This window comes from Ictidomys tridecemlineatus, chromosome 4, assembly GCF_052094955.1.
Source record: "Ictidomys tridecemlineatus isolate mIctTri1 chromosome 4, mIctTri1.hap1, whole genome shotgun sequence".
Lineage (NCBI taxonomy): Eukaryota > Metazoa > Chordata > Mammalia > Rodentia > Sciuridae > Ictidomys > Ictidomys tridecemlineatus.
The window spans coordinates 143,749,219-143,775,570 of record NC_135480.1 but is presented as its reverse complement, the minus strand read 5'-3'; the positions used below and the strand labels follow the sequence as shown (position 1 = coordinate 143,775,570).

General features: G+C 40.6%; 1 protein-coding gene across 7 annotated transcripts in view; it reads right to left on the bottom strand.

The window, feature by feature from the left end:
• Kank1 (KN motif and ankyrin repeat domains 1) overlaps positions 1-26,352 on the bottom strand; it is a 196,710-nt gene that overhangs the window by 42,789 nt on the left and 127,569 nt on the right. For all 7 annotated transcript variants that reach the window (XM_078047572.1, XM_078047578.1, XM_078047573.1 and 4 more), the window contains one exon: positions 10,502-10,621. In XM_078047572.1, coding sequence (XP_077903698.1) covers positions 10,502-10,538 — 37 coding nt within the window. In that variant the 5' untranslated portion in view covers positions 10,539-10,621. The remainder of the gene's footprint in view (positions 1-10,501; positions 10,622-26,352) is intronic.

The window sequence follows — 26,352 nt, the reverse complement described above, 5'->3', positions numbered from 1 at the left end:
AAAATGATAATGGCTTAAGGGATAGTAAATGCTATTTATTTTCTCACAGCTCATAAGAGTTAAAAAGTATAGAGACTTTCTCAAGGAAAGAGTGAGGAAAGAAGTAATGGGCCAGACTCCCAGAGGTCACCAGCTTAGTTCCTTATCCACAGCTCCAACCAAACCGGACCAGATAAGCCCAGGGCAAGAGGAATTGACTGGAGCTCCATATCCTTTCTCCCCCTCTGGCTGGACTGCTAATAATTGCAGTGAAAGGAGGAAAGACAGGCCATGGGAGTTAGAAGTCACCTCTGACAATAATCCTTCCAGGGACAACCACATTATACCTGGTCACCTCTCTCTGAAACACAAAGCATTTCAGACAATTCCATTTTAAGGCTTCCTTAGAGCCAATGATGGAGAGAAAGAAGGTACAACAACTTTTACAAGAAGCTGCAGAAGCAAGACAATTTGTGCGACATGCCACCTGTTTATTCAGGAGAAATTCCAAGGGGAGCTGTCAGAGCATGAATTAACAGGGTAATCGACGGAGACTTAGGAGAACAGACTGGAAGAAAACTGCAAAGACCGGAGCAGCATCAGACTAGTAAGCAGCCTGGGGCGGACTGTTTGCTCCAGGTTCTATGCCCAGCATTGGTCAGCACGACATAAAGACTATGCAAATGTTTACTGTTTGAACACGGAGTCTGCTGGCGCTACAGAATTCTCAGCAAGGCAAGATAGGCCAAGAAGAAGATAACATGACTCTTACCTCTTAAACCTTAGAGTTTACAGGTCAGAGAGGCACATGACCGCAACTAAAAGCAAGTGATGGCAACTATTTCATAGAAATACAAAGCACTCTAGGAATAGAGAGGAAGGGATGAATCTCGCTGGGTTTATCAAGAACACTGTTGGAGGAGGAGAGAGTGGCAGGATTTGAAGGATAAGAAGGGTCTGCATTATTAGAAATAGGAAAGTCACCCAGGAGCGGAGAACAGTGCCTTAAGCAAAGCCTGAGCTGGGCAGCAGGGCACAGCAGGATGGGTGGACAGCTGCTGGGACTGAGCCAATGCCCCTCCTTCTTACATAAGTCTGCACGTATCTAGACCCACCACCTAGAGCTGTAGAAGACTGGCAAGGCCATGGTTTTTGCAGGCACGAGGCTGGATGAAAACAGTTAAACTATAATTTCTGTCAAAATAAGGCCCCAAACAAAAGTTCAAAGTTATAAAGTTAGGAAAAGTATGTGAGTGTGTGTGGGGGGGAGGGGAATAAAAGAACACAAAGCTCAAGGATCTGTAATCTTGCCAGCCATCCTTAACAAAACAAAACCATAAAGTAGTGAGAAACAAAGCAAAGAGTAACTTTCACTATGCCTTGGGGCTGGCCCATTCCACAAAGGAGAGAAGCAGGGGCTGTTCTGCCAAGTAAATCTGTGTGGTCATTCTAAAGAAAGCAACTGAATGAATGAACTTATTGAATTATTTCTGCAGAATTCCATATCATTCCTCCCAGTAGTTGCCAGACTACACCGGATTTAAATTCACCACTGTGTGGATACTCTACTCTCTCACCATCAAAATGTCCTGGGGAACAGAACACCAAAGACAATACCTTAGAGGAAACGCCCCCAGCTCTAAGCCCCCTTTACCTTTCTGGAAGAGGCTCTGTCTCAGGATTCTTCATTTAAAATCAGTATCCTGAATTCCAGCTGCTGACTTCTTGTGCTCAGATAAAGTCCCAGCTCCTCTCCTTGGAGGATAGACAGCTCCAGTATGTGTGCAGGATTCAAGGGAGTGTGTAGGGAAGGGCCTGCTGTGACTCCTTATGGGACAAGTTGAGAGGTAACCAACCAGAGTCTATGATGTGCTGTGGCCGTTTCCCCTCATACTGCCAATCAGCTGTCTCTGGGGCAGATTGGAAGATGTGTGAATTATGGTGCTAATGGAAAAATCTGGTGGTACAGGGCTTTGGTGTTTTGCAATTTTTTCCTGAGCTACACTGTTGGAATGGTTTGACAGGCAAACCACCCCTTCCTCCCCCACTGGCCTACAGACTTCCAGGTCTCCACCCTTGTGTGTTGTAAAACTCTGTCTCATCAGGCTGATTCACCACTCGAACAGGCAGGCACCAGTTAGGGTACATGCTACATAAACTGGGCAAATACTTCTGCCTCCTCTGCCAGGTCATGGGAAGACAGACCAGTCTCTGTCCTCCCAGTTGGAGGAGAAGGAGCTTCCCCAAAAAACCATTTCTATGGTGTGTCCTTGATTTGAATAAAGCATCTGAGCTGATCAATCTAAGATACCAATGGAAAGAAACTGCATCAGCTATACTTTGGTAGGTATATATATATATGGATGTAGATGAAGAGGGTAATAAGAGCAGAGGAGGAAAGAACTTTTTTAGGTTTTATTTATTAGAAGAAAGTATGAGTTGATGCAAAGATATAACTAAGGTTACAAAGATATTAAGCACCGGGCTTGAGTTACTAGAAATATCCCCCTCTATTCCTGCAGGATACTCTTAAATATGCTTATGGTACAGAGACACTTAAAATGCCCAGGCCTACTGAACAGTTGGTGCAAGGGAAGAGGCATTCAAAATAGAGGGTTATCTCCAACCCAAGGAGATCAGCAGGATGAGCAGAATCAATGTTTTCACAAAGTTTGCAAAGCTGATGATTTATCAACAAATACTGTGAGAATAAATCCTGAAAAACCACATAGCTATGTTTTCATTCTACCTAAATGAATCATATCTGAAATACAAATAAAAGTTAAATTTTAGAAAAAGGAACTATAATGAGCATAGTACTTGTGACTATGAATAGCAAACTGTTTCCATAAATGGGTGCACTAGTCCCATCTCCTTTAAATAAAAGTCTTTATGGCGAAACTGTAAGCAAGACTATAACCTTTGATCCAGCTTAGACAACTATTGAATCACTCAAATTTCACTTGCCATGGATCAGACAGTTAAGAATACCCCGGTTTGACTTTCAAGATAAGAACAAATCCCACAGTCCCCCAAATCTGCCCCTTGGCAAAGCTCTCTTTCACATTTAGTTCTACTTTTTATCTGTTGATTAGAAAGGCCTTTGGAATATTTGGGAATATCACTTAATCTAAATTTTAGCCATGCTTTGCTCTAACAACTGCTAGAATAAGAAATCTGGTTCCAATAGTGAAATTTTTTTTTTCTCAAAATAGCAGCATACTTATTTTTAAGTGGTGAGATCACTTGTTCTTATAGAACTACCAACTGAGGTCACTAATGCTGTATGCACAAACGAGCCACATATTTTAAACCTTCTCCTGTTTTCAGGCTTCCTAATGAACTGCAGCCCAAAAGCAGAACCCAACTTGGCCTCTAAATATGAACATATTTTTCCTAAAGCATATGGAAATGAGTAAATCAGTTAACAGCTCATTCCAAATATATTTAATGCAGAAGCCAAGAAAGGAAAAAAAATCCATTTTTATTTGGGCTGAAAATTTCTACAACCGTTTGAATGTATCTTATAAAATCTGACTTCCTGGTTGCATCTTCTTTAAGGTGTTTATTAGAAAAGTCTACTCAATGCAATTTTTAAAATTTTTGCCAGAAATAGAATTAAGAATTTATTGCTTTCTATGAATCTGAGAACTATGCTAATATTTTTCATGCCAGTTAGAATCAAACAGTTTTTTTTACAGAAAAGAAACCCAATGCAGAAGATGAGCTTTAGCTACTTATCTTTCTCTAAGCCCATGCAAATGTTCCTCAGAAACTGCACCAAAAAGATGAACTGAAATTATATAGAACACAGGAAGAAAGCAAAACATCACGGAAAAAGGAAGCAAATGAGCGATATTTTTTGATGGGCTCAGCTAGCCCACCCAAGTCCTTTCAGAAAGAGGGGAAGTGCATAATCAGAAATAAATGCCAATGTACTCACGCTGGGAAGTCTGCAGGCTACATGCAAAGCTTTGTAGGAAGGGCTGTTGTGATCCCTGGACTAAGAGTCTCTTGGAATAGCAGCAACCGCTCAAGTTCTTAACATAGTAAATCTCTCCACTACTGTTTTTATTTTGTGGGGGTTTTTTTCTTTCTTTCTTTCTTGTTAGCACCTTCAGAGGATCTGGGTAGAAATCTCCAACCCAAGGGATTCTTGTCCAGCACCGGGGAATAGAAGGAGTGCGATTCTATCCTAGGTAGACCCAAGCAGGCTAGTACTCACTGGAAGACAAATCGCCCTTCCTCGGCTTAGCTCTGTCTGAAATCTGATGCTTAACCCATTATGACTTGCTCAAGGTTTGGAGCAAGAAAGCTTATAAGGTGAAGTTGGCTGGAGCTTTGAGAGTTTATAAAAGAGGCAAGCCCTGACCAGGAAGAACTTCCGAAAAACCTCTGCAAGGGCTGGATGAATTCTGGCATTTTGATTAACCAGACAGAGAGACTCCAAAAGCCAGGGTCTACTATTCGTAGGTGGTCCTGGCATTTTAACAGCTATGAAATTCAAATGTAACTGCTTCACGCTCGAAAAAAAAAGAAATCTTCTCAAACTCCACCACTGTAAGAAAACAAATGATTGCACTTACAATCCTCTGTGTGAAATTAGCCTTCAATCGACTAATAACTGACAGTTTCAATGGAAGCCAAAATCTCCTTAAATTCAATTAATAAACACTTCTAATGCTAGAGTGAAACTGCAAGATGTAATAAATACTACTTTATTAGAATAGGATTATTAATTTGGCTCAGTGAAATAATTCACATTAAGGGAAAAACATAACATAATCCCTATCAGGGAGGTTATTTTATTTTTGAGTCAAGACAGTGTCTCACTGTGTTGCCCAGGCTGGTCTCAAACTCATGAGCGCAAGCTCTCCTCCCACCTCAGTTTCCAGAATAGCCAGGATTATGGGAGACTTCCACTGGACCTGGCTATTTTGAACCATTCTACTTTCAGGCTCTATGTAGATTTCTGATCTACAGACTTTCCCCTTGATCTGTTCTATCAGACCTTCAGGGATAACATTCTTCCAAGTTTTAAGGTTGATATAAATGCCTTGAACAAAGAAAAAAGAGCCCACATCTAATTTCCTTAACTCAGCATGTGAGCCAGGAAAGTTGTTTTGTCATCTCAGGATAGGAAAGGGAGGAAAGAGAACTGAAAACAAAACCTCTTACCTACATTTCTACAGTGTTAGGCAACTTTTGTTTTACCCCCTCCGCTCTTCTGGTTGTCTGATCATACAGTACGTACGAGGAAATAACAAACACAAGAACACACATTTCAATCCTACTGCAAGCGGAATAAGGGGGCCCTGGAAGTTACAGAAGGAGCCCAGGAGTTACAGCAGCCTGTTCTAACCAGCTCACGCTCTCCCCTTGGGGTGACGGTGGCCGGACAGGTCTAAGACTCACCACAATGGAGGCACCACCTCTGCTGTGCTGTGTCTTTCCTTACAGTCTCAGAAAAGAGCAGGTTCGTTCCAGCAGGACCAGTCAGAGCAAAGCAGTCTTATGTTGATAAATAGCGCACAATTCCCGCCCAGGTTCGCTGCAGTGGGCCCAGAGTTCTGTTTGAGAAATGCTCCTGCCCAGAAAAAATATTTACACAGCCAAGAGTGGGCTGCATGTGCTGCAGCTCTGCCTGCTCCGCAGGAGTCTTCAGCTGTCTCCTGGACCCGCCTTATCAGTGGCCTTTGGACCTCATTTGAGATCAGCATAGAGACAAGACCTGAAGCCAAATAACTGACCAGGGTAATAAGAATCAAGCCTCACAGCAGCTTTAGCAGCCATGTAATAACAGCCCCTGCCCTTTCACCCACTTGTCCTGTTTCTGTGATATTATTCTCAGGAAACAATCAAAAAGGAGAAGAAAAATGACTAAGCAAGAGGATGTTCTCTGCATCATCATCTACAATGAGAAATATGCAAATGTTCAATCCAAACTACCAAACAAAAAAGGAAGGGTAATTCAACTGCTAGAAACAGTCTACAGAATAGTATATGGTCATCAAAAATATTAATTTGAAAACTATGGTCCCTGAAGAATTGGAAGAGTGCGAAGGATGTTAAAACCAAGAGCCGAGTTCTGAAATGTATGAAAACAAAGTTTGTTCTTTGGACAAAGACAAAAAAAGGAAATACTAAAAACAAGGCCTTCTGTGGAATTTTGAGTGATTGTGCCCTATTTTCCTATCAAATTTTATAAATTTTTATTAATTTTTAAAAGTGCCTTAAATATATATGTATTATGTATGTGTGCATATGTGCGCGCGCACGCGCGCGCGCGTGTGTGTGTGTGTGTGTGTGTATGTGTGTATAAAAAGAGAGAGGGAGAGAGCACATATTATGAGAAAGCAAGAGAAACAAGAGCAAGGGAAAATGGAGAAAGGTAACTAGCAGCAAAAAATAAAATCAAGATGGAAAAGGCAGGCATGAAGCCACTTCACAATGCTCATCCATCCATTTCTCCAGATGTTGGGCAAGGCTGGAAATACAACTATTGCCACAATGTCACAGTGCTGGGCAGTCCAACACGAGGGCACTGGGCAGGTGTTGACCAGAACAGGAGCTCATGCAGACAACAGGACAAGGTCCAAGGTGCAAGCCCCTGACATCTGACTGTACTTCACTTTTTTCTTTTTCATGGTGCTAGGGATCAAATCCGGGACCTTACTCATGCTGGGAAAGCTTTCTACCACTGAGCTATACTTCTAGCCTATCAGTTTACATTTCAAAAAAACCCATGGCGGGGGGGGGAACAAACCAGAAATGTTTTTACAGCTTTTTGTTTTCTTCTGCACAAAAGTCTTGTGAAAAAGATAAGGCAGGTGTTGTTATGTCATCTGACAAATAAGCCACTTGTTATTTGGCTTCCAAAGGAATTCTAAGCTCTAATTAAAGTTTCACAACGTTAATTAGAGTTCAGAGAAGTATCAATCAGTATCCAGTTCACAGCATGATTCAGGGACCAGGTAAAAAGCAGACTGTCCCCACCTCCACACCCTGAAGATATTCAGCTATTTTCCTCTTTGCTTCCTCACTAGCTACAGCAGAACAGTCAAGAGCAATTTATGATGCTCTAATCTCATTACATTAACAGAAGAGTAGTCATGCTATAACAAAATGTTGTGAATTAATAAATACAAAACTGTACCAGTCAACAGAAGTAAGGTGGAGGCTCTGGTAAAAAAACAGATAACATGATGACGAAGGATTGACAATGACAGGGTGGGTGGCAGGGAGGTGGATGCAATCTGGAAGGGGTACCCAGGTAGGGCCGTCAGGTTTAGCAACAAAAGTAGAATACCTGGTTAAATTTAAATTTAAACAGTACTTCTTCAGTGTGAGTATGTCTGGCAACCTGTACACAGGAGACCTCAACTTCCATTAGAATATATAATCCTGCAGGGTAGGGATCTTTTTTTTAAAAAAAAAAAAAAACATTTATTCTTTTAGTTGTAGGTGGACACAATATCCTTATTTAACTTTTACGTGGTGCTGAGAATCGAACTCAGTGCCTCACGCGTGCTAGGCAAATGCTTTTCCTCTGAGCCACAACCCCAGCCCCAAGGTAGGGATCTTTACCTGTTTGTTCACTGTTGTATCTCTAGTATCAGAAAAAGGACCTAGCATACAGTAGGTGCTCAATAATCTTTGCCATGTACAGGTAAAGTTTACTGTGCTTTTCATACAAGTGCTTGTCATACAACCTACCTTTACATGTAGTGTATGTCAGAAACTTATCATAAATTATACAAATGACACCATCAACTGCTCTCGTTTTAAAATCAGTGCCTTTTATCCGATCTAACTGAAGGACAGTGGGGATGTGTCCTTAATTAAAGACTAATTGGAAAATGAGCACACCATTTATTTCTAGGTGGTAGCATCACCAGTTATTCATTATTTTTTTTTAGACAATTGTACTTCGATATTTTCAATTATCTATGGTGAGTGATCACATTCACACGTTCGCACATGGGTGTACACAAAGTGACTGAATGAGTTGTGGAAGCCACGGTGAATGACCATGCATTCCAGTCCTGCATCCCCCACGAGGGTTGAGCCACACTCACCCATTCCTTTGTAATCCTACCCCATTGCCATTGTGGGGATAGAATGTTCCATGGAACCTCCCCGGGTGTGTTCCCTATATAAGAATAAAGAATTCTGGTGGCACTCTTTTTCCAAGGACTGTTAGGGTCACAGAGCCATATTGAAAAAGGTATTTCTATGTGGTTGCGTGCTTTCCTTTGTCATTTTCTTGAGTTACTGGAATAGTCAGATTTTGCGAACCCAGCATTGGGTCGCCGGCTAGGACGGCTGGCGATAGACTGTGCTCTGAACAGATCTGCTTACAGGGGTCATGATCTGTACAACAAGGAAAAGCCTTCCCTTGTCTGGTCCAGACACCCTCCGTCACAAATCAGACAACTTTCTTTAGTTTTCAAACTCAAAGCCCAGTTCTGGCTGCAGGACACTGTAGGGAAGGAGAAGTTATAGCTGGCCTCTCTGACCCCAGGAACAGGGAGAAAGGGCAGGGCAGGTCACGTTGGAAAGGGCATTAGGGCAAGCATGATAGCAATCTAAGCCCCGAAGACAGGACTTTGTCATAGACACCAGAGGGTGACCATGATGATGATGATGATGATGATGATGATGATGATGATGAAAATCTTGGCGGCATAATTCTGCAGGACTATGGTGAGGACTAAAGGGTAATAATGTGGGCGGAGTATCTCGGCACCATGGTGTATAGTATATTGTCATTCGTATTTTTATTATGGACAGTCCCTGAGCAGAATCTATAAAAAGGCCTAAAGAGGTGGGCAGTAGGAAGGACAGAGGAATGGACAGGAAAAATCTGATGACCCACAAAAAATAATTGGGTTTATTTGGGTTTGGGTAAGTCAGTGTTTTTGCCAGAGGAGTTTACTTTTGCACCTAGGATTGATGAAACAGAAAGTCAGTCACACAAATGGGTGGGGAATATAGCTCAGGGGTAGAACACTTGCTTAATACTGTGAGGAAAAGTTTAAAAAAAAAAAAACATATATAGCTGGGTACAGTGGTGCATGCCTGTATTCCCAGTGACTCAGGAGGCTGAGGCAGGAGAATCTCGAGTTCAAAGCCAGCCTCAGAAACTTAATGAGGCCCTGTCTCTAAGAAAATATTAAAAGGCTGGAGATGTGGCTCAGGGGTTAAGCGCCTCTGGGTTCAACCTTTGGTACCAAAAAAAAAAAAAAAAAAAAAAATCACATACAGGGTTGGGAATGGCCATTTCTGTGGTCTCGTCCTCTGCTGTCTGAAAGTGCTTCACAGATTACACAGCATGTGTGACTACAAGTCCGGTACTCTCGCTGATCCTCACTACCAGGCAGACAGGCTTACCACTTTCTGACACTGTCTGCCCAGTGTTTCATGATTAGAGCTGCAGTTAGGACTCCACTTCTCATCTCCTGGCTCCAAAGCCGTGCACCCTCCTCTACACAGCATTGCCACTGGGGGTGCTCAGAGTCAGCAGAGCTAGGACTGTGGACACAGGCTCTGGGAAAGAATTCCCAGAGGATTCCTGTTCTCACTCAGTCTGCTATTTGGCAGATAATTCAAAAGAAAAACAAATACTTGGCCTGCCATTTTAGACAGGTTGTCATCTCAGGTCATGGACCATCTCTCTGTATTTGTTTATGGGTTTCTCCCAAATCTTACATAAGCAATATTTGGTATTCAACCTATAGATTCCTATAATATAACCGATGTAAGAACTGGAATACTGGTCTGTATGATCCAAACACGGCTTGTTGTATAGTACTTTATGGAGTCACTTTATGGAATACCCCCTCCCTTCCCCTTTCTCTCTGATTATTACCACCACCCATCATCATCGTCATCACAGTAGGAATTATTTTCAACACTTAAACATATTTCTTCTCTCCTTCTTCAATCCCTTAGACATAAGCACGAGAACATATCTGTTATACCTGCATTAGCATTCAGGATTTTACATTTCCCTTTCAACACCTTGAAAGAATTGACTTAGATAAATAATTTACCTGATTTCAGTACAGAAAGTCTAAAGATAAATACAAATTTTCCAAGAGATCAAGTAAGGAACAATAAAACTTCAGTGGATACAAAATTGCTCTGTAATCCTACTCTTACCAAGGCCACTTGCTATTATGTATCTATTATTAAAAGACAAATTGTTTTGAGCAAAAGACATCATTTAAAATATATACAGAAGGAAAAAGGTAAAGAAAAGTGGGGGGTGGATTTCCTAAAACTCAAAGGGAGACCAGTAGGGGAAAAAGACCAAGGGGTGGAAGGTGGGGAAGGAAGGACAAAGTGCTAGGGAGTGACATTGGCCAAACTATATTTGTGTGCATGTACAAATACGTGACAACAAATCCCATCAACGTGTACAACCATAGTGCACCAATAAAAAATGTGGGGAAACACACACACACACACACACACACACACACACACACACACTCCCTACCCTCACCTCCAGAGTTACCTGAGGCACAGCCGTTAACCTTTGTGGTGTGAGCCATGCTGGCTGGAATCCAAGGACAGACCCAGAAAGGAGCGAGGAGTCATGCAAATTTTATACATCAAGTTCCCAAAGGCATTCAACCTGAAACAATAAAGACAGCCCCATCAAAATGGATCATTTAAAAATATGTACAACACTAAATCTTAGAATTCTATTTACAAAAAAGACGGCTGACAGAGAAAGCCAATTGGAATGGGGGAGAGAGACTGAGGACCCAGGAGGCAGCTGCAGTGGACCCGGACACTCGGTACGAAGACAGCTATGGAGCCCATGGGCCAGGCGCTAGGAACTGAAACACCTCCAAACACAACGCTCTTGCCCCAGATGTTAACATTTTATAAAAAGGTAACTTTGTGCAAATTTTTTGAGATGTTTGAAGTCCTTTCTCCCAACCCCTTTCTCGATGCAGGCACCTCTCTAAAACACAAATCCAACCCAGTCAGTTACCCTCTTAAAAACAAAACAAAGCATAGTTCAAAACCTTCCATTGTCCTGTCGGAGAAACTTCAGATGACGGAAGAGGGCACAGAGTTTGGAAATGTTAGACTCCATGTGGGGCAACATATTTCTTATTTTATATTGATTTTCTCTTTTAAAGTTACCTGAGATTACTATGAGACATATTACAATCACAAAATTTAAAACTAAAGAAGATCATTACTCCAACATTTGCTTTTTTGGAAATGCTTTCTGAAAAATACTGCCAGAAAAAAGAAAACAACAGTAAATATAGAAACAGACCATTTCTTTTTTTTTAATATTTATTTTTTTGAGTTATAGGTGGACACAATATCTTTGCTTTATTTTTATGTGGTGCTGAGGATCGAACCCAGTGCCTCATGCGGTCAAGGCAAGCACTCTCCCTCTGAGCCACAAGCCCAGCCCCCAGACCATTTCTAATGTGACCAAATTCTAACTTTAGACCCACAAACCCAAACCTGAGCTGAACAAACCTCAAGCACATACTTAAAATGTCAACTAAACTTTTAATCTGAGAGAACATTCTGCCTTTGTTTTTTTGGGACTGGCTTATTTCACTTAACATGATATTCTTCAGTCCTATCCATTTACCAACAAATGTCATAATTTCATTCTTCTTTATGGCTAATTAATATTCCATATTGTGTGTGTGTGTGTGTGTGTGTGTGTGTGTGTGTGTATACACATACACATCACATTTTTTTTACTCATTCATCTGTTGTCAGGCATTTAGGTTGCTTATATAGCTTGGCTATTGTGAATTGAGCTACTATAAACACTGAAGAAGTTCACTGGATTAGACAAAGGGGAATGAAGGGAAGGGAGAGGAAATGGGACTAGGGAAGATGGTAGAATGAATTAGACATATCTTTCCTACCCATATATTTGAGTACATAACCAATGTAACTTCACATCATGTACAACCACAATAATGGGATCCTAATTGGAACAAGTTATACTTATTCTATGTATGTATAACATGTCAAAGTATACTGGGCTGGAGTTGTGGTTCACTGTGGTACAGCGCTTACCTAGCATGTGTGAGGCACTGGGTTTGATCCTTAGCACCACATAAAAATGAAAATAAGGGGCTGGGGATGTGGCTCAAACAGTAGCGCGCTCGCCTGGCATGCGTGCGGCCTGGGTTCGATCCTCAGCACCACATACAAAGATGTTGTGTCTGCCGAAAACTAAAAAATTAAAATATTTAAAAAAATAAAAATAAAATAAAGGTATTGTGTCCATTTACAAAAAAATAATAATTTTAAAAACTCTTAAAAAACTTTTAAGATGCCTACATGACCTCCCAATAAGAAAAAGACGCTAAAAATAATAACAGTCATATATTGAATCCTAATGTAGCACCTATGATTATGTAAAAATTTGTAATAGTCTGGTAAAATACTCAAAATATGTTGCTCAAAAAAGACAATGATGATAATAACCTGGATAATGCTGATGACAACACTAATCAATCTCTTACTGCTGTTACCTAAAATGTCACCCATTCTAAGGTACATCATTATTTTACGTACCACTGATCTAGGAAAGATGCCACCAATCAAATCCTAAAACAAATTTTCTCAAAAATATGCATGCATATATTTACACATTAATTAAAACTACAAGTGAATGAACCAGTGTTCACTGTGGTTGGCCTTGGGTGATGACCTAGATGATTTGGGGCTCCTTTATTCCTTTCATAATACTGACTATTAAAAATAAATATCTAGACCCATTTTGTCAATTCTAATTTTATTTGCTTTAAAATCATCAAGAAAGGAAAAGTGTCTTAAAATTTTAGCAAAAGGAAACTATCTGGCCATAATGGAGATTATAAGAGATCAGAAATGTTTGTAAATAAAAAGTAAGGAAAAGGACAGGACACTGGTGGTTTTGATCACACTAGGTGAGACCTTGCTGCTTGGCTAGTGACACTGTCCTTGTTGAAAAGATTACACCACAGTTCAAAGTCAACCTCTGTGAAAGCAGCTAGTGCACATCCAAAAGGACTCCTCCTCTCTTTCTGGTTGAACGGCTACTCTGACAAGTGTGCTCCCTGCTTGGCTCTTCCAGCTACAGGGACCAGCGGTCAGCTCTGGTGGCGAACCTTCCACTCCATGCTGGTCCCCAGTCTCTGGCTGGCAACACCATGACAGGATAACTCTAAGGGGCAACCACCTGACATTTTAGGGGAAAAAAGGACACTGGTTCAGGTCCATGGCACTGAACTTGGGACAGCAATAACCCCTGTGCACAGTCAGAGGTGGCTGAATTAATGCCAGGCTTGTGAACTGTCAGGGGCTGGGCGCAGTGGCGCATACCTGTAATCCCAGGTGGCTTGGCTCAGGAGGGTAAAGGAAGAAGACAGCAAGTTCAAAGCTAGCCTCAGCAAAGGCAAGGTGTCTAAGCAACTCAATGAGACCCTGCCTCTAAATAAAATACAAAATAGGGCTGAGGATGTAACTCAGTGGTCAAGTGCTTCCGAGTTCAATCCCCAGAACCCCACCTCTGAAAAAGAATGAATGTCTAGCAAAGTCTGACAAATACAGCTTTAAAATAAAATGCGAGAGCTGGGGGAAACTAGAGGGGAAGGAGTGAGTAAATGAGGAGTAAAGGAGAGAATTATTCACCTAATCATACTCTAAACGCCAACAACAACCAGAACCTAAACTCAAACCCTGTTTACTGGCCCCCTGCTAGCCCGTGTGTTGGCGCTCTTGCTTCACTGTGGCTTGTAAATACCACCATTTAAATTCTGGAGGGCAAAACCAAAGACAAGAAGAGACAAGCTGCATGTGTAGGGGTGGATGAAGTGCGTGTCGAGATATCGGGAAGGAGACGTGCCCAAATCTTCCTAGTCAAGCTTCATCAACTTTGGCCCAAGGTTCTCTCCGTTCCCAAACACCTCTTGCACTTGGCAGAAGACCTTCCCCTGAGATCTGAGTTAGTCCCTCCCACCCTCCCCCAAACCAAACCATAAAATCAAAAGGGGGAGGAAGCCTAAAATCAGACACTACAAGCCTATCACTGGTAAAATAACAAGTCCCTGTCACCAGCACGGAATCTAGCTGTGCAGGCAGAGAACAGTTGTGATATTGTCTATTGATTTTTTTTTCTTTTTGCAGTTATTGTTCATGTCTGACAGGTGGCCTCAGATTGTGAGGACTTGTTCTTCTTAATGATATGCAGATTCTCATGTCAGTGCATTGTATAAACCAGAAAAGGCTTGGCCATGGTCCATTTCTTTGTTACAGATCAATAAACTGTCTCGTCTCTCCCTTGGAGGAGAGTGCAAACCAGTAAATCTTAAGTGGTACAATGGTGGCTCAGTTCTGCTAGCTGAGGGAGGAAAAACAACAACAACAACAACCAAAAAAAAAAAAAAAACAACATTTATTTGAAAGGATTTAGGAAAAAATATCAATAGAGAAAATTCAGAATCTTCTTCTTTATTTCAAGAGACTAAATAAAGAACATTTTCATAGTTCTCTGAGTACAGTTCAGCAAACATAAACACTGTATATATTGACCCCATGCTTTACATTAGTTGAAATTATGAAAAACAGCTCACTAGGTTTCCCCCCCAAAAAAACACACCAATGAAAACAGTAGTTAGATGAAACTGAGATTTGATATATATATTCTGAGCTAGCACAGCTAAACAATCCAATGCCACTGTATTGGTTAGGACCGTGATAATAATGACACTGATAATAAAGCTGATGACAGCTAGCATAGTTGATTTCTTACTATGATTAGTTACTAAAATGTAAAATGTCACGAACTCTAAGGTAAACTATTATTTTTAAATACCACTGATTTAAAAAATGTCAACAATTAAATAATAAAATGCTTCTTAAAAATTAGATAAATTTAAAATTTAAATGATAAAATGCTTATTAAAAATTATACCCCAATGATTCAAATGTATGAATTGCCAAGATCATTGTAATGTCAAGTGTAGCTAATAAAAAATAAATAAAATTAAAAAAAATTAGATTGGGCTGGGAGTACAGCTCAGGGGTATAGCATGTGCTTATTAGCATGTGAGAGGCCCTGGGTTCAGTCACCAACACTTACAATAATTACATGTAAAAATTAAGTATAGGATGAAACCTCATTTCCAAATTATTAAAATTCTCAAAAATGTGCATCTTAGAATCTATGAAATTATGTTATACTCTAAGACTTTTTAAAAACAAACTTAAAACACAACATGTATAATAAGAATTGTAATGCAAAAAACCCCCCAAAAAACCCAAAATACATGTATAAAGGCATGAATTGAAGTGAACATACTCTATATACAAAGATGAAAAATTATAGTCTATATGTATAATAAGAATTGTAATGCATTCCACTATCATGTATTTAAAAAATATAAAATCAATAAAACTAAAAAAAACCCCAACCAACCAACCAAACAAACAAAAACAATTCACAACAATCTTGCAAATACTAAAAGCCCTATTCCACTTTACAGACGGGGAACTGAGGGGCAAGGAGGCTTGGATTTGCCATGCTCATATGGCTAGCATATCAGAGCAGACACTTAAAGTTCGACTCTGGAGTCCACGCTCTTGTCTTGTGGTTCTATGAGTCAGAGTGAAAGCACTATAGTCTTAACCTGAGATTTTACATGCACAAATGAGTGACATCCCTTTGAGGTAGTCACTGTAGGGATGCATATGCTTATTGAAAGGATCTTTGCTCAAAACACTTGAGACTGCAAGTTATGTCTCAAAATTTTCTGTAATAAGTTTTTAAAGCAATTGTATTTTTTTTAAAACTTTTAGTTGTAGGTGGACACAATACCTTTATTTATTTATATGCGGTGCTGAGGGTTGAGCCCAGTGCCTCACATGTGCTAGGTGAGAGCTTTACCACTGAGCCACAACCCCAGCCCTAAAGCAATTGTATTTTTTAAAAATATTTATTTTTTAGTTGTAGTTATTTTATTTATATGTGGTACTGAGAATTGAACCCAGGGCCCCACACATGCCAGGCAAGAGCTCTACCGCTGAGCCACAACCCCAGCCTTAAAGCAACTGGATTTTTAATCTTAAACTAAGAGCCTGAGGAGGTACTTATGCCATGCAGAACATCTGTCTCAGGACTTATCTACCATCCCCTATTCTAGGCTGCACATGGAATTTACTTCATTTTCAACCCTCTTTCTTAGAAACAAATGACATTCATATAAAGTCTTCCAAAAAAGCAAGTATTTTTTCAATAGGGTAGTAGGGGAGGCATTCTGACCACTGAGGACAAGTAGAAGGCTCTAAATGGGATGGCAGGAGTTTCAAAAATTGATAGAGCTAAGGCAGTTGGAATAAGAATCTAGTCACCCAGAACAACAATCCTGAAAGAAGCAGCAAAATTGTGATGAGAAAGTTCTAGAATCTCTTTTACATATTATATTTTTTTCTTAATAAAATTAAGAAAGCAATATAATTCACTTTGCCTAAAAATCTGGAAAAGACAGAACATGCCAAAAAAATCAATTTTGCAGCCTGAACATAACCGCTCTTATTACTGGAGGCAAATTTCTTTGATATTTTATATGACTATGTGAATATTTTAATTAATTGCCTTAATACATTCTAAAGATCTACAATATAATAAAGATTTGCTCTAGGCACTATTGTTTCCATTTTGGAGGCATAAGATGGATTAAGGCATTGTACCTTCCCTACAGATTCATACACTCTTGCTCGAGGCACACAGTCTCCTAAAGAGAAAACACTAGAACAGTGTACACAGAGTTCAGTTCCAATTCATAGTCTTATTTTGCCCAAAATGGGTAGAAATGACCAGGAAAAAAATGTATTTCAAATAAGAGACCTATTGGCTTAAGTATTAAAAAAATGAGTATTCTTCAGGGCCAGAAGGTAGAAGACATTCTACAAAGGAATGGCCCATGCAAAGACAGACAGAGAAGGTGCATAGCAAATAGATGCTGAGGCTGGAGCATGAGGTAAACTGCCTGAAGTAAAGATGACACAAAGCTCCTGGTACTTAAGAGGAACTTAAAGGAACTAGAGTCTTGAAAAGCCAAACTGAAAAACACTGGTACACGTGGCTGGGATCACAGCTCAGTGGAGGAGCGCTCACAGAGCATGTGTGATGCACTTGTGTTCACACCTTAGCACTGCATAACATAAATAAATAAAGGTTAAACACACACACACACACCCCTTAAAACTAATAAAAAATGCAGAGCTGCTGGGGATGCAGCTCAGTAATAGAGAACTGCCAAGCACATGCACAGCACTGTATTTGGTACACACACACACACACACACACACACACACACACACACACACACACGAGTTCATTTATTCCTTTAAGTCAGTCAGTCTTTCCAGAAGATATCCCCAAATCTCTCTGATTTATTGTAATCAAGTATGATTGTCCACATATTCCTATAGACTCTGCAAAGTCAGTCAACAACTTAATTAAAAGTAATCTAAATTAATAGTATGTTCAAGTGTAAACTTTGGCCACAGATCATCATCAGGTTATCTTCTGGTGATTTCCAATATTGGCTCCTGCCACAGTGAGAATGGAGATTATATTAACTAGCTCTTGGTTTGTTCTGTAACCAAATTACCTATGTGACCCAACCCTATTTGGCCTTTTCAAAATCAGCAGATCATTTTCTCAGTATGAGTGGAGAAGAGGTGGAGGGAAATTTCAAGTATGGATCAAGACCTAAATTAGAATCTTACCTGGATATTGGCTTTCATTTCAGAAAAGGCTGGATTTGCCTATTATAGAAATTGCATGCTATATTTGTCCAATAGTTTCTCTCTCTCTCCAACTTTATTCCTTGGGGTATAAAAACCTAAAGGAGATACTTTTATCACAAGAGCAAATTAAAATACAGACAATGAAGAGAAAGATATGGAAGAAGCAACAGCAAATATGTTCATTCATTTATTCATTAAATGAATGCTTATCATGTGCCAGGCTCTGGTTTGGGCACTTAGGATACATCAGTGAACAAAGCAGATATTCACTCACCCTTTCCTCCAACATTAACTAGAGATCTGCACTTGGGGGTCTCAAGAATATTTACATTTACAGCATGCTTAATGGATTAACTGTACTAAAAGCCAATTACTCACTTATCTTGAAAATAATATTCATGATAAGACCTGCCTCTTCCTGCCCCAAAGCAGGCATGGATGTGTCCCACCTCCTTACAGACCCTCACTGCTCATCCACTCTACATCATGAAAGGACAGTGGCATCTTTTCAAGAGTGCACACAAGGGCTGTGCTGCCAGCAAGCAGGTTAGAACCACCCGGAAGGTTGTGAATGCTTTTGGAGCTACACCTGGCTCTGCTCCCAGCCGGGTGGCTGGGACCCACACAGCTTCCTGAACACTTAATGAGAACTGACGCTTGCAAAGCTTCTTTCCAGGAAATTTTCTATGGTGAAAGTTTATCAGATCATGACAACAGAGGCTGAAAGCCAGCTGGTCTGTTGCAAAAAAAAAGAAGGACCAATAGATGGCCTGGGTAACAGCATCCCAATGAAAACTGAAATCGTTAAGGTTCCTTCCTCTGTCAGTTACCATTCTTTACAGCTGCTGTTGACTTCGGAGGCAAATGATTGTATGGCCTGATGGGGTAAGAGGATATCGATTTTATTGATTTGCTTTGGTTCATGTGTCAAGGGTTTAGGGAAAACAGACCCTCGTAGGAACCTAAGCCTTGATTTTACAAATATGGCCTCGTCAGTGAAGTCTTGCTTTTGCTGAGAAAGAATCACTTTTTGGTTGCAGTTTATGAGTTAAATTATCAGCACGTTCGTGTATTCAAACATTTTAAAGGACAAAAACGTAACCGCACAGATGTAGGAAAATTAGTTTGGTGTAGTTTGAAAGTTTTTTTCCTTCATTTCCTATTTTAAAGAGACAGTTCTTATTTACTGCTTTAGCAGACATTTCCCCTTTAATTCCTTTGGGATTGGATTCTAATGTGGTCTTTCTTCTCTACTCTTATATTGCTCAATAATGTTATTGGGACTGTTACCATGTAAATGGGGACCAATACCACATTCCCAGACTCTTTAATAGTAGGTCTCAAAGTACAGCCCCCAGAAAAGTGGCATTAGCATTACCTTCATGGATTTTGTAAGAAATGCAAATTCTTGGGCCATGACAGATCCTACTGACTCCGGAGATGGGGCCCAGCAATCTGCATTTTTAACAACCCTTTGGGTGACTCTGATGTACACCAGAGGTTCTCAAAAACACAAGATGAATTAATTGGGGTGGGGGGAATTAAGTTCTAAGATTCCAAGAGCCAGGAATGTCCTCTGATTTTAAGAAAATGATACCAAGTGATCAGAAAACATCCCTCAGCGAGCCTGGCTTTGTTCATTTATTAAAAATGTATTGAGGGCTGAAGGTGTGGCTCAGTGGCACAGCACTTGCCTAGTACTGTGCCACTTGCAAGGTACTAGATTTGATCCTTAGCACCACATAAAAATGAAGAAAAAAAGAAAGAACAAATAAAATACAGACATGCTGTCTATCTACAACTATAAAAATTTAGATATATACTGAACATGCACAGCATGAAACTGATGGTTTTGGGCACTACAATGGTCAACAAAACAGACTCTGGGGGCTGGGGATACAGCTCAGCTGGTAGAGTGCTTGCCTCACTTGCACAAGGCTCTGGGTTCAATCCCCAACACCACAGAAAAACAAACAACAACAAAAACAAAAGTCAGACTATGTTCTTCCCTTTGTGAAGTTTAAAGTTCTCAAACGTGATACTATCCTGGGGAAAGGACACACTGGATATCCCAAGAATGGTTATTCAGACCTCTCATAAGGATCTCCCAGATAAGATCAGCCCTTCGACTTCACTTAAAATATTTTTTAAAAAGCGATTTTCTACTGTATTTAGCAGAAGGGCTTGGCTGTGCTAAATAGGAATTTTCCTGTGTTTTCCCAAGAACATAAAACTTCCCACTAATTTAAGGTAGACTCAAAAGAGGTCAAATGCCTAAGCCAAAAGGTACTTTTTGATTTGCTGCCCAACCAACGTTCTCACAATGTTAAACTGTGTTACCAGAATAGCATGTGCACTTCCGCTGAAAACGGTTTTGGGAAAAGCTATGACCAGAGGCTAAATTCAAAGATTTAAAGAGGCAGAACTAAATTAAAACCACAATGAGATGCCACCTCACACCTGTTAGAATGGCCACTACGCCCCCCCCCCCAAAAAAAAAACAGAAAATAACATGTGTTGGTAACAGGTGGAGAAACTGGAATGTTTGTACAATAGCCACATGATTGCAAAATGATGCAGCTGCAGCGGAAGTCCCCACCCCCGCCCCCTCCCAATAAGAAATAGAACTGTTGTATGATCCCGCAATCCCACTTCTGGGCATTTATCCAAAATAACTGAAACGGAACCTGAACAGATATTTGTATCCCTGTATTCACTACAGAATTGTTAGCCAACTTGTAGATGACAACCTCCATGTCCACTGACAGATGAGTGAAGACAATGTGGTCTATGCACACGGCAGAATGGTACAGGAAATCCTATCCTATGGCTAGGATATACACGTGGACCATACATGTAGGCTACAATATATAGATACACCTTGAGGGCATTAGGCAAAGTGAAATAAACGAATCACAGAAAGCCAAATAAAGCCAAATACTGCATGACTTCATTTACATGAGTTATCTAAAGTAACCAAACACATACAAATACAATACAAACAAAGCAGAACACTGGGGCCAAGGGATGGAGGGAGGGAGAGGTAGGGAACTCTTCAATGAGTGCAGAGTTTCAGTCCTGCAAAGATGCAAAAAGGATTTTGAAGATGAAAATAAAAAGAGTCTAGGGATCTATTATTCAACCGTGCATACATAGTTAACAATCAGCATTGTAATGTACACTTAAAAACTTGAGAGTACATCTATGTGTTTTTAAACACAACGATACAGGTCAGTCTAGCATCTACAGTGCCCTATCACACTCAAGGTCAAACTGCTCTCCACAAGTCAGGCAGGCAGTTTAGCAAATCTTGAATGTTACTTTCCTCTAGTTTAAATAAATCTCACTTAAGCTTTTCCTTTTTAAATAGGGAGACTTAAATAAATTTTAAAAAAGAACATTTTAATTGTCATGTTTTTGTTTTTTCCTGCTGGGACAAGCACAGTACTCTCACAGCTCTGGTGATTGGAAGCAAGCTTGGCTTGGCAAATTCCAGAGCACAAGTTTCAGGAAAAGTTATAGCCAGAGGTTCAACTCAAAGATTTAAAAAGGCAGGGGAAGGGGGGAGCTGAACTTGTGGTGGAGTTATCATTTGAAAATTGGAAATGGCTGGGTGTGGTGCCATGAGCCTGTAATCCCAGTACCTTGGGAGGCTGATGCAGGAGAATCACAAGTTCAAGCCAAACCTTAACAACTCAGCAAGACCCTGTCTCAAAATAAAAAAAATAAATTAAAAGGGCTGGGGATGTGACTTAGTTGTTAAGCACCCTAGGTGCAATTCCTGGTACTAAAAAAATTAAAATGACTAAAAATTTTGTTTCCTCCTAGCTCCCATCCTACTAAGGGATGCTTGGAGAACAGCCATGTGGAGACAATCTGACCAATGACAGGCCATGCCCAGGTGGGAGAGCCTTGTTCCCTGGTTAGCAGGGGAAGGAGCCAGACAGAGGACTAATGGACCATCCTCGGCAACTTCAAGCAGTCAGAGGCTACACAGTGTCCTCTGAGGTCCAGTTCAAATGCCCTCAGCCACTTGTGAACTGTTCAGTTGGGGAAAACCAACAGACTGGGGAAGCGGACCCCACAGCTACAACTAAAACTCCTCCTCCTCACTCAGAGGCCCTGCCTCTTCCTTTCCCCCAGTGAGGGCAGCCTCCACTCCCGTACAATAGGAAAAGTACAAAGGATGGAATCTAGCAGAGGAAAGGCTTCATGCCCGCCTGGCCCAGGCTGCAAAGGTTGGGCTCAGAAAGAGGATGAGCCTGTGTTTCAACAAGGCGGACTCCAGGCCCAGCAGAATCACCACTGCCAAAGAACTTCCTAAAAAATGCATATTTCTTTTTCTCCCCCATCTAGGTATGCTTCTAGGAACTAAGGAGGGTCACAGGATCAAAGCATGAATGGATAACGAAATGATAATTTAGAGCAGAGATTAAATTCTACAGTCCCATGGGTTGTCTGAAAACAAGCAATGCTCCATTAGGGTTTAGCCAATAGCAACAGTATCTCCCCCAAATCTGATAACACAGCACCTAAAACTCTCCCCCAAGATTCAGATTTTACGAGTTCGGCATGGGATTGAAATTTATATTTTTGACATACATCCCCAAGTGATTCCAGTTATGAGAGATACTGCTTTATAGGATGCTCTTTCTCTAAGCAATGTTTGGCTCTAGACGAGTCATGGCAGTAGTACCAGGGATCATAGTAGAAATGCATATTCCTAAAATCTGTCCTGGGCTACTGATCAGAAAGTCTCCAGGAAAGCCTAGTGGTATCTGTGTTCAGTTTTGAATGCCACTGCCCAAGACCATTCTCCAAACCCTTATATCATTTAAGATGACATTACCTACTCATTCAAAGACCCTATTTTTGTTGAGAAGCACAAAATATACTGGCCTGGCTTCATCTTGAGCCTAGGCCTGTCACATAAGAGAGCTGAGCTCTTCCAGGGAGCAGGATGAAGAAACATAATAAAGACAGTTTGGGGATGACCATGAAACAGACATGTTGAAAGGAACAGAGTGTAACACAGTGCAAGTTTTAGGAAAAGTTTTAGCAGTTGTGCTAGTGAGCTGGAAAGTATCGTTCATTGCAAAGACAGTCTAACATCACAACCAGCAAAGAAACCAGCATGTCTGATGTGATGAGCCTTATTCATGTTGCTGGTATCCATCTCTCTTTTGTCTTTCCATACTATCATTTTGGCAAGAAACATGTTTACCAAACAGATATGAAAACTAGCTCCTAGTTCCTTCCATAGGATCCAAATGCAAGAGAAATACTGGAGAATGTGAAGAGCACAAGACAAAGGACAAAACAGCACAGGAAACCTTTAGAGGGTTCCTGGAACCTCCAAAACCAAACACAAAGGGAGTGGTACATTACCTCAGTATGCATGAATTGTTGAAGGGAGAAGGTCTGCAATCTGTATTAGATATCCAGAAGATGCCAGACCCAAGGAAGGTTACCCACCTTGGAATTCCCATGCTTTTCACTGGATGAAATATTTCACAATTTCATGTTTTAAGATATGAAGGAAAAACCATCCTCTTACCTGGAAACCTTCTCTTGCCTGAAAAGTTGCTATGAGCTGGATAGGAGTAGGGGGAGAGAGATGGGAGAGGGGTTAAGGGAAATAGAGACAGACAGACAGACAGACAGACAGACAGACAGACAGACACACACACACACACACACACACACACTGACCCCAAAGCAGAACTTGGAGATAGTAGTGGCAGCATTACATAGCACAGGCGCCGAGAACCACATTTTCAGCTCAACGTGGCCTCAACCCACCTTTAAGACTCTGGGAAGTTAAATGCTTGGGGCCTCAGATTCTTCTTGGCTGGACTGAACAGCTCTAATGACACTTCCAGACCTGACCGATAGTCTATGAGTGTGTTCTTCTATGAGTGGGCCCGAAAGGGGAATGCAAAGCTCCCTTGGGTCGATGTTGCCTAATAAAGTAAGACCATATGGGATGCTGTGCATGGGTCAGCAGGATTCGGGGCTTGCCTCTCAGGCCCAGCTGCCTCTCAGAAGCTCCTCTGGTACAGAGGTCACTAGACAGAGTTTCTATCAGTCAATGCCAGGGACACTGAAATGACTGGGGCTCTATTTCTCTTTTAATTCAGCTCCCCAAGAGGCTGCTTTATTCTGCCCCCCCCAAATTAAGTATTCTATTTCCCACTCAAAGCAAAACTAGTAAAAATTTAGCAATAAACAAAAGCATATTTTTAAAAAGTTTTTAAAAAGTCAACTATAATTCCACCACTATTAGCATTTGGGGGTGCAGCTCAGTAGTAGAGCACTTGCCTAACACGTGTGAAGCCCTGGGTTCCATCCCCAGTGCAGAGAGAGGGAAAAAAAAGTGTTCAGGTTTCCAATTCTTTCTTGTGCTTATATGAGAGTTTATTTTAAAATGTTACCATATAACTTTAACATTGTATCACAGCCATCTTTTGAAGACAGTAATTATTTCTCTTACTGGTTGCATAGCATTTTCTTTCATATTTGTTCTATATTATATCTTACCTTCTTTTATTACTGAATATTTAGATTATTACCAATATTTTCACACCATAGCACTCTAATGAATATACTTTTCAATATAGCTTCGTGTACTTGTCCAGTAATTTCTTTTAAGTAAATTCCAAGAAGTAGATTTGTGAGATAAAAACATGGAGCTTATACATAACAATATGTACAACGTTGGACTGCCCTCTAGAAAGGAGGCACCAATTTATACCCTCACCAAAACCTCACAGGAGGGACAATGAAACAGGCCTCTATTTCTTTTTTTTTTTTAAATATCACATATAAAAATATAAAAATAAATACATATATTTATATATATTTTTAACTATAGGTGGAAACAATACCTTTATTTTATTTTTATGTGGTGCTGAGGATTGAATCCAGCGTCTCATGCATGCTAGGTGAGTGCTCTACCTCTGAGCCACAACCCCAGCCCCAGGCCTCTATTTCTAAGTCTGTTGCTTTGAATACAGTATAAACACATCCTTCAAAACAATCAAAATTTCTATGTATAATTAATGAACTGAAGTTTGGGGTTTAATGTTGGCTATTCAACATGGGATTCTATGTTTATTCTTCATCCTTGACTCAGGGCAATTTATGTTAAAAAAACTCAACTCCCCTATGTTCTGTGAACACCATTTATGGACAACAAGTTTAAGAACCTTCTAGAAATCCTTGACTTAATGGAGAATGCTTCACTGCTCACTGCATGATAAGGGGCTTGAAATGGAACAATTGGAACAGAGACTTGTGTCCTAGGACTGAAGAGTATGTTTTCAGAAAACACAATTGGGAACAAAGTTGACTTCAAAGTACCTTCGATGATAAGCACTCCTCCATCCTCTTAACAGAGGGTGTACCCAATGCTTGGGGCTCACTCTGCCCACCCAAATAAGCAGCTGCTTAGGGGAAGAGCTGGTAAACCACAGAAGAAATTTTTAGCTACTGCTGCCACTGCAAGGTCAGAGTCTTAAATTAGTATCATGGAAGCAGATATAAATACAACCAAATAGGGATTATATAAAAATACAAATTTTTAGAAAATTTGAAGCCACAAAAAGCGTTTTTGTTTTAAAGGCAGAGAACAAGTAGTAACACAGGGGACACACACACACATAGACACACACTCTCTACTGCGTTGTATGGTCATAACTTAGTTGCATGCTTTCACAATTGAAATCCAAATTCTTCCTTTTGCAGATGAGGACATTATGTGAAATAGCAGGTTAAACAGCCAGAACACAGTCACATAAACTAATTGGTAGTGATCCCAGTGCCTTATTTAGAGGTGCAGAGAGAGGTTGGCACGTAACTTTTTTCCACTGAGGGAAGCAGGGGGAATGGAACTTTCCTCTCCTCTCACTGGCTATCTATCTTCTTAGTCTCTGGCCTCTTCCCTTCCCCTGTGTCCCTTTGCTCCTGGCCCTATTAGATACAAAGGAGCCAGTACTGGAATTCGGGTTCTAGTAGTTTTCACAGTGAGAACACGAGGCCTCTGCTGGGGATACCTTAAGATTTTTAGAGACTGGGAACAATATTTGAGTCCTAGTTGTCTGGGAGGTTCTCTGGCCTCTAACACACAGCTGTTCCTGACAGTCGGGGTCCCAGGTGCATCCCTCTTAACTGGTCTATGGTGCAACAGTGACATCCAGAGTTGGAGCCAGTTCAAGCACACTTTTCCCGACAATCTGCTACACAAGTTGCGTGGCACAGGCTTGGGGGTTTGCGAGTGGGGGTCCCACAACACAGGCATCCCCTAGATCTAGATGGAAAGCAGAATTTTAGGCCCCTATCCCAGACTGAGTCAGAATCTGTATTTTAATAAGAGCATCATATTAAAAGGTGAGAAGCACTGTTTTAACAAAGATTTTTCACTACTGTTCCCTTGTTGGAGAGTAAAATGCAGAAAGCACTAAAAATGTCCCATCCCATTGATTTTTCTTTATTCACATTTCTTTGGGGCTCCTAAGCACAGAGACCAACCCTAAACTCCAATATAGCTGTCAACAGAGAAAGGCAGAGTTATGCATT